The sequence below is a fragment of the Hemibagrus wyckioides genome, linkage group LG15 (assembly GCF_019097595.1).
Source record: "Hemibagrus wyckioides isolate EC202008001 linkage group LG15, SWU_Hwy_1.0, whole genome shotgun sequence".
In the NCBI taxonomy this organism is placed as follows: Eukaryota; Metazoa; Chordata; class Actinopteri; order Siluriformes; family Bagridae; genus Hemibagrus; species Hemibagrus wyckioides.
Window position 1 is genome coordinate 11,520,316 of NC_080724.1, and position 9,685 is coordinate 11,530,000.

The window sequence follows — 9,685 nt, forward strand, 5'->3', positions numbered from 1 at the left end:
GGTTATATACAGATTCTCATCTCTGCAGCTTCTTATGGCCTTCTTCTCTACTCTGTTCAAGGCACTCTCTGTTCCTAGCACCCTATCTAGTTAGAAAGGACATATACGCAGGCCATGCTGACTGACCTTTCTGACCTGCTTTCCTTTCTTGAATTTGCTAGAAACATGGACATGATCTGCAAACAGATATTATACAAGGGTACGATTTAAACAGTAAGATGAAAACCGATAACAAACTAAATAACTCATACTACAACTGGTATTTTATTTATTATTTTTTTGTATATTTTTCCCCTATTAATTTCACCCCAACTACTATTATTATTACTATTATCTGAATTATTTTTTAAAAAAAATTAGCACATTTATTTTATTGAGAAATGACTTTATGATTATTTGAGAAGTCGTCGTGAACAAGTAAAAATGAAATAAGTCCTATATAATTCAGAAGTAGACATTTTTCTTGCATCTTGTATGGAAAAAATGACAAAGATCCATTTTATATGCCAGAAAGTCAGAGTGATAGATAATGGTAGCATTATAGCATTATGTTCTGAAGAACAGCAACAACAATAGATAGATAGACAGACAGACAGACTGACAGACAGAGGGCTGGCTGCCATTACAGTTTTCTCTTGCTTGGAAAGGGAACTTTGTGTACTGCAAAAGAAAGGTCATTTACACAAGGTATGAAGACAAATGTATATCATTGTTGAAGTAAATGTGTCTTTTGTATGCTAACACAAATCATGCATGCATACTGTAGGTTAGGAACAGCTACTTTGTAGAATGTATTTGGCAGGTGTGTTTGCTAACGTTAGCTAGCTAGCTCAAAACTATTTTAAAAAACGGCTGACTTTCTAAGTCACTAAGACTATTACGCTGAGTTCCCTGCTTATATTAATTAAATTTAAATGCCAATGGTTGAATCATCAACAGTTGGTTAACGATGTAATAATTAATGTTAATCTTATCTAACTACAAAACATGCAAATTTTATAGGAGTGCATGCTTTTTGCAGTGGAACTGCATGCTGTAGGTCAGCTGGAGATGCTAACCTCCTAAGGTTTGTGAGCGTCTTCTCAAAAGGCCACTGTTTTTTTACCTATACTACAGAATTTGGTAAGTTGAACATACACTATATTGCCAAAAGTATTCGCTCACCCATCCAAATAATCAGAATCAGGTGTTCCAATCACTTCCATGGCCACAGGTGTATAAAATCAAGCACCTAGGCATGCAGACTGTTTTTACAAACATTTGTGAAAGAATGGGTCGCTCTCAGGAGCTCAGTGAATTCCAGCGTGGAACTGTGATAGGATGCCACCTGTGCAACAAATCCAGTCGTGAAATTTCCTCACTCCTAAATATTCCACAGTCAACTGTCAGCTGTATTATAAGAACGTGGAAGTGTTTGGGAACGACAGCAACTCAGCCACGAAGTGTTAGGCCACGTAAACTGACGGAGCGGGGTCAGCGGATGCTGAGGCGCATAGTGCGAAGAGATCGCCAACTTTCTGCAGAGTCAATCGCTACAGACCTCCAAACTTCATGTGGCCTTCAGATTAGCTCAAGAACAGTGCGCAGAGAGCTTCATGGAATGGGTTTCCATGGCCGAGCAGCTGCATCCAAGCCATACATCACCAAGTGCAATGCAAAGCGTCGGATGCAGTGGTGTAAAGAACGCCGCCACTGGACTCTAGAGCAGTGGAGACGCGTTCTCTGGAGTGACGAATCGCGCTTCTCCATCTGGCAATCTGATGGACGAGTCTGGGTTTGGTGGTTGCCAGGAGAACGGTACTTGTCTGACTGCATTGTGCCAAGCGTAAAGTTTGGTGGAGGGGGGATTATGGTGTGGGGTTGTTTTTCAGGAGCTGGGCTTGGCCCCTTAGTTCAAGTGAAAGGAACTCTGAATGCTTCAGCATACCAAGACATTTTGGACAATTCCATGCTCCCAACTTTGTGGGAACAGTTTGGAGCTGGCCCCTTCCTCTTCCAACATGACTGTGCACCAGTGCACAAAGCAAGGTCCATAAAGACATGGATGACAGAGTGTGGTGTGGATGAACTTGACTGGCCTGCACAGAGTCCTGACCTCAACCCGATACAACACCTTTTTGATGAATTAGAGCGGAGACTGAGAGCCAGGCCTTCTCGTCCAACATCAGTGTGTGACCTCATAAATGTGCTTCTGGAAGAATGGTCAAAAATTCCCATAAACACACTCCTAAACCTTGTGGACAGCCTTCCCAGAAGAGTTGAAGCTGTTATAGCTGCAAAGGGTGGACCGACGTCATATTGAACCCTATGGATTAGGAATGTGATGTCACTTAAGTTCATATGCGAGTCAAGGCAGGTGAGCGAATACTTTTGGCAATATAGTGTATGTATGCATTTTAGAAGCCTAAGCCTAACCACAAAGAGTCAAGTATGAAAGTACACTCATTAATTTCAGTTGAATTTGACAATTTAGTAATGTTTGGAAATGTAGAGGCAATGTAAGTTCACATTACTTTTATTTTTCAAGCAACCCTAACTAAATGGAACATTTGTATAAGCTGCAATTGCATTAAATATACAGCACTGAAAAATAGAAAAAAGAAGTGTGTCCAAACTTTTGACTGGTAGTGTACGACGGAGGAGCCAGGGATCAAACTGCTGATCCTGGGATTGGTAAACAACCATTCCAACCTCTGAGCTACAGCCACCCAAAAAAACTGAATTACATTCATTATTCTGTTTTATGTGTCATACATATAGTTGTTCCATTATCAAGTGCACTTTACACTTTTGATATTTGGGCAACTTTTGATATTTTGGATAGGATTAGCAGATTTTCAGGACAGCATGATTTCAGATGTTTTATGGATACAAAAATCAAACCTGCAATGGTGGCTTCCATCATGAATCAGTTCCAGAGGTGTGAGATGTAGGGCTACAACTAACGATTATTCTCCTTATATAAATTATCTGCATATTATTTTCTAGATTAATCAACTAGTCTATGAAATGTCAAAAAAAGAAAAAATATTGCTTGTCGAACACTTCAAAAGCTTTAAACACCTTAAAGAAATAAAGCAAACATTAGCAAATTTACATTTACATTTGTTTTACAGTTTATCTGGAAGTGACTGATACAATTGATTATCAAAATGGTTGCAGATTAAATTAAATCTTTTTGTTAACTAGCCAATAAAATGACTGTTTCAAGTCAAAGTCAAAGAAGCTTTATTGTCACTTCAACCATATATAGCTGATGCAGTACACAGTGAAGTGAAACGATGTTCCTCCTAGACCAGAGGTTCTACACATAACACAGACAATGTACAGTGACGCTGACAAACATGGAGCTAAACATAGAGATAAAAACTAAACTATACTTAAGGTGCAATAAAAACTAAACTATACTTAAGGTGCAATAAATAAACTAGACATACAACAGAAGTCTTGTATGTCTAGCTGTTTACTAGCTGTTCTGCACATTCCCTGAGCACTCTGCCAGGAATGTTGTCTGGTCCAGCAGCTTTCTGTGGGTTAACTTTGCGTAGAGTTTTCCCTCACGTCAGCCGTGGTGAGACAGAGCACCTGGTCTTCTGAAGAAGGGATGGTCTTCCTCGCTGTCACGTCATTACGTGCCTCGAACCGAGTGTAGAAGCTGCTCAGCACATCTGGAAGGGAGGCATCACTGTCACAGGCAGGTGGAGCTGGCCTGTAGTTGGTGATGGACTGGATGCTTTGCCACATGCGCCGAGTGTCGCCACTGCTCTGGAAGTGGCCGTGAATTCTCTGGGAGTGTGCACGCGTTGCCTCTCTAATGGCTCGAGACAGTTTAGCCCGTGCTGTTATTAGGGCGTCCTTGTCTCCAGTTCTGAAGGCAGAGTCTCTGGATCCTAGCAGCGCACACACCTTTGCGGTCATCCGCGGCTTCTGGTTGGAATGTGTGCTGATGGACTTGGAGACAGTCACGTCATTGATGCACTTCCCGATGTAGCCGGACACTGATGCCGTGTACTCCTCCAAGTAAATAGAGTAGCTTTAGTAGCTTTTGACAAGAGTTAAATTCTAAAATTAAATATTTACTTGTTAAATATTTACTTGTCCTTCCTACAGTGCCCGTCCTTAGATTATTTTTTTCAGCAAATTCTAATTTTATTGAGGACTGAAACAAATACAATCGATGCAATTTACAGTGGTGCCTTTTGTGATTTGTTTTAAGTGCTAATTGGTAAAGCACGTCTTTTTTTTCTTTTCTAGTCTTCCCATGAATTTGGAAATGCAAAGACTGTGGTACCTCAGTTTTGTGAAGATCTGAGCTTCTCAAAGAAAAGGTAATGTATATTTTAAAATACATAATAAATGTGTCTTTGAAGGAGAACTTAACTGTCTATTTTGTGTTATTTTGTTAATAAATTTGCCTCTGAGGAAATTATTTGTTTCGTCTGAAGTAAAAAACTATTTTAATGTATTAGTACATTTATTTTGGTTGTATTCATGTTCACATTTAAGTTGTTTGAAAGCAGAAAACTAGAACTTATTTGTAGGTACATTTTTGGATTTAAGTCAGGACAAGATATTGATTTAGCTACAGTTATAAATTATAGTTTGTATGGAATCACACTTAAGAAAATGAATAACATAAAAACAAAATTACAGCAATTGTTTTTTTCCAAAGTAAAAATTACATTTGGATGTAATGATCAATTTTAGTTTTTTATAAAGTAAAAAATAATAAAGTTGTTACAAAGTAGAAAATGCAGCTGCATTGGCCTATTCGTTTTTGACTTTTGACACATAATCAAAATAAAACATAAAATAAAGTTATAAATATGTTTTGAGAAAAAGTAAAAAAAAAAAAAAAATAGCTGTAGATCCAAAGTATTTTTTTTCAGTATAGATAGATAGATAGATAGATAGATAGATAGATAGATATAGATAGACAGACATTATTGATCCCATAAGTAAAATTGTTGTAATAAAGCAAATTAGTCAGTTACAAGATACAACATATAATAAATAAATATAATATGGGTGGGATATATTAGGCAGCAAGTGAACAATTTGTCCTCAAAGTTGATGTGTTAGAAGCAGGAAAAATGAACAAGCGTAAGGTTTTGAGCTTTGAGTTTGACGAAGGACCAAATTGTGATGGCTAGACCACTGGATCAGAGCATCTCCAAAACTGCAGCTCTTGTGGGGTGTTCCCGGTCTGCAGTGGTCAGTATCTATCAAAGGCAGTCCAAGGAAGGAACAGTGGTGAACCAGCGACAGGGTCATGGGCAGCCAAAGCTCATTGATGCACATGGGAATGAAGGCTGGCCTGTGTGATCTGATCCAACAGACGAGCTACTACTCAAATTGCTGAAGAAGTTAATGATGGTTTTGATAGAAAGGTGTCAGAATACTCAGTGCATGACAGGTCAGGGCTGTTTTGGCAGCAAAAGGGGGACCAACACGATATTAGGCAGATGGTCATAATGTTATGCCTAATGTTATTTTTCACTAAATAGAAAAAGAAGAAAAACCTTAAATATAGAAAACAATAAGTTAAATTAAAGGTAGCAGTGCAGATTTGAAACCATATTTACATCAGTATTTACAGTACAGTACAGTACACATGTGCAAACTGGCAGTAGATAATAAATATGAAGAGCCTTGTGAGTCTGGAAAATAGTGTAATAGTGCAATGTGCGAGTGTTATCACCAGTCACACACACACACACACTATTGTATAATATGTATTGCGCAGGTGAACTATTATGCAATTGTACGTGAGTCATTTCTAACAAAGCTGGAAATGCATTTCGCAATGAGCGCTGCCAGTTGCGCATAATAAATTAGAAAATGCATCACAACACCAAAAAATTAATCTGACACATCCTAAAGCAACTCACTGCCTAGTAGTTTAGTTCATCATCCGTTTTATTGATTAACGTTTTAACGTGTACTCTTTTATTCAGCGGATGGAGTTTTGAGACTTGTGAAATGGGAAAAATTTTGTTATTTTGAACATTTCATTAAACTTAATAACTTAAATAATTAATAACTTAAACTTAACTTAATAGAGTTTTATTTTAGACATTTTATTAAATTTAATAGAGTTTTATTTTGGACCTTTCGTTAAATGTAATAGAGGTTTTTTTAGACATTTCGGTAAATTTAATAGAGTTATATTTTAGAAATTTCATTAAATTTTTAGAGATTTATTTTAGACATTTCATTACATATAGTAACGGCTAGCACAGAAAAGATTAAACTTTTATTTTTGTTATTGAGAAGTTATTTTTAGCTGCATTACACGTGAAACAATATTGAACACATGTTTTAAATGTTAAATCATGAAACAGGGAAAAAAAAGAAGAGAAAAACCCACAATCATATGAGACGCGTCTGGGTGATGATCACCAACCACGGGATGCTGTTTTGACCGAAATGTTCTCTCAGAGCAGCATGCTAAAAAAAAGCCATATTAATTAAATGTCATATTAATACATGCAGAATTAATGCCATTCAAATTAATTCATTTTTTATGGGTTTGGAAAAATATTTCCTTTAAATTTTAATGAAAAAATATAAACATTAAGAAATAAGCAATGCAGATAATTCCATGATTTTAATCATTAATTAAGACAATGTTTTATTCTTATTAAATAAATAAATAAATAAATAAATAAATAAATAAATAAATAAATAAATAAATAAATAAATTCCCAGTGGTTTGAGACATGTAAACTAGGAGGGACAAAACAAATAAGGATTTAAGGGGCGTGTCTATAAACATAAGTGTATATATATGCAGGTATCATCAGCAGTGAAAGGTATCTTCTACTCTACTGCAGTATTTTCTGCAAAAAAAACGAGCGGATATCCAGTCAGACTACAAACCCCAAGACTACAATCAGGTAAGATTGTCTCTTTACTCAAGCAACATGATTTGTGATCATTCAAATTAATTGAATTGAATTGAATTGTGTTAATTCAATTCAAGTTAAAGGTAAGTACATGATGAGAAAAAAAAACTTGAGAAATCTGTATTTCTCACATTCCTTAGGGATTTTAGCGGATTTTTTTTTATCTTTTATCTTTGAATCGCACATCATGGATCAATTTAAAACATTTAAAGTGTCTGTACAATATATAAATATATATATATAATATACAAATACAAATGAAGTGAATTAATGATGGACTGTTATACTCTTCTGCTTCATTAGTAGTTCTGAATGTGTTTTTGTCAAATTAATAAATGTAAATGATTTAATAATTAGATCAAACAAATGTTTTTGGTGCCTACAAAGTGCACCTATGAATTCTTTTCTTTTTAATTTTTTTCTAGCATGTGCAGCATTTATTCAATAGGTCATAATTCCTCGGCTGGCCGCTTCCCAGTGAGGCCCATCGACATGGGAGAGATAATCTGTCACATGCCACTGGAAGTGTTTCCGGAGGCAGACGGTAAGGCAGAAATAACTGCTGTGAATGCAGGGCATGATGGGAGAACACTTGTTAAATTTATGCTTATATTCTAAGTAAGCTTTCTCTTCATTATCTCTTTCACTGTGTCTTAGATGGTCAGTTATTAGTGCGCTCCATAGACATCTTTAATTCCAAAACGGGACAAAATCGCCTGGAGCATCACACAGACCGTTATCAAAGTGATAACCTGATCGTCCGTCGAGGGCAGAGCTTCCAGATGTGGATAGAGCTCTCACGAGATTTTAAACCCGAAAGTGACCAACTGAACCTCGTCCTCAAACTAGGTCAGTTTTATTAGAGGCTCAGTTTTTATGACTTGAGCTCATTATGTGTATTAGAGTATACAGTCATATTGTGTGTGTGTGTGTGTTACAGGCTCGTTGCACCTGGCAAAAAGCGCCTTAGTGACTGTTCCTCTAGTTAAGGAGTTCCAGGGCAACCAATGGGAGGCTAAGATTATCGAACAGAGGAGCAATAAGATAAAACTCTCCGTCTTCTCTCCTCCAAACGCTCCTGTTGGTCGTTATGAGCTCAGTGTGGTAACAAGAGACACCACTTTCATTCCCAGACCTGAAAACGACATCTACCTGCTGTTTAACCCTTGGTGTAAAGGTAAAGAAATCTGAGCAGAAATATGACAATGTGAGAATTTAGCAGCAGTCGCATCAATTTCTCCCTGATTGTTACTTTTAGATGATACAGTGTTTATGGATAACGAGAATGAGAGGAATGAATATGTTCTGAATGATGTGGGAAAGTTGTATTACGGTACTGCGTCTCAGATTGGAGGAAGGACCTGGAACTTTGGGCAGGTAATTATCCATTTTTCTTCACATGCTATAATGCTTTCTGCGTCCTTATTAACGTTAAACACGTCTTTTGGATGTCCTTACCTCCTAAATTGCACACCACAGTTTCTTTGGTATGTTGTTTTGACATTTATACCACAGCAGGAGGGCAAAGCAAACGTGAACACTAACACAATGTGCAGCTCCAATATCTATTCCCTCAGCCTCGGTTTCTCTCTTGACAAAATCAACAATTAATTAATTCTCTCTTCAGTTATGGAAACTTGAAACACAGCCTGTTGTGAAGACTGTCAGAAAACTTACGTATAATTTACTTTACATGTGGCTGCAAAATAACGTCTGTTTAGACTAAAATGCATGAATTCGAAAAACAATATTATTCTGTAAAACCGTGATTTGCCTTGGAGCCAGAACTAGTTTGAGCTCCAACAGTAATTGAATCAGCATCAGGACTGATTTCAGCAGAATTCAACATTAATAAAAGTGGGATAAAATATTACATTATTTTCACCACTGTTATATGGTATTTATATGCAGTTTAACAAATATGAAATAATGGCATGAAAAAGTCCTTATTGTCTGCTAACTTAAAGGACGTTTTTCCTTTAATGCCAGCAATTTCCTAACTAGATAGATAGATAGATAGATAGATAGATAGATAGATAGATAGATAGATAGATAGATAGATAGATAGATAGATAGATAGATAGATAGATAGATAGATAGATAGATAGATAGATAGATAGATAGATAAACTAAAAGCAATAACAAACTAAATAACTCGTACTACAACTGCTATTTTATTTTATTTTTCTATATTTTCCCCTACTCATTTCACCCAAACTAATATCACATTAATCTGAATTATTTTAGAAAAAAGGCAAGAAATTTCTTACTGAGAAATGACTCTAAGATTATTTGAGAAGACATTGTAAACAAAGTAAAATGAAATACGTCCTATATATTTCAGTACAGTAGATCCATTTTATATGCCAGACAGTCAGAGTGATAGATAATGGTAGCTTTATAGTATTATGTTCTAAGGAACAGCAACAATAGACAGACAGACAGACAGACAGAAATGGGAAATTTACAACTTCCAGCAGTATCCACAAGCATAGGTAATAAATAAAAAAAAGAAAAAAGAAATCGAACAAAAAATACTAAATTCTATAATTTAAGGGTACAAAATATAAAAATATATATATAACAAATAAAATATAACAAAAATACTAAATACTAAAAATTTAAAGGAAAAAGAGATAATAAGGTAATGTGCAAAAACAAGAATTTAAAGGTACAAGAGATAATAAGGTGATGTGCAAAAACTGTGTGTTTACAAGAAGTCCTGTGCAAATCTGAGTGTACTGAAGAGTTCTGTGCAAACTGGAGTGTATGGTGCA

The 9,685-nt window shown here is 36.0% G+C and overlaps 1 protein-coding gene across 1 annotated transcript in view; it reads left to right on the top strand.

Annotated features, from left to right (window-relative positions):
* Positions 1-4,313: 4,313 nt before the first annotated feature.
* LOC131365516 (protein-glutamine gamma-glutamyltransferase K-like) overlaps positions 4,314-9,685 on the top strand; it is a 12,470-nt gene continuing 7,098 nt past the window's right edge. Inside the window, exons 1-6 of the mRNA XM_058409115.1 lie at positions 4,314-4,328; positions 6,797-6,899; positions 7,334-7,452; positions 7,566-7,757; positions 7,849-8,085; positions 8,167-8,285. Coding sequence (XP_058265098.1) covers positions 7,335-7,452; positions 7,566-7,757; positions 7,849-8,085; positions 8,167-8,285 — 666 coding nt within the window. The 5' untranslated portion in view covers positions 4,314-4,328; positions 6,797-6,899; position 7,334. The remainder of the gene's footprint in view (positions 4,329-6,796; positions 6,900-7,333; positions 7,453-7,565; positions 7,758-7,848; positions 8,086-8,166; positions 8,286-9,685) is intronic.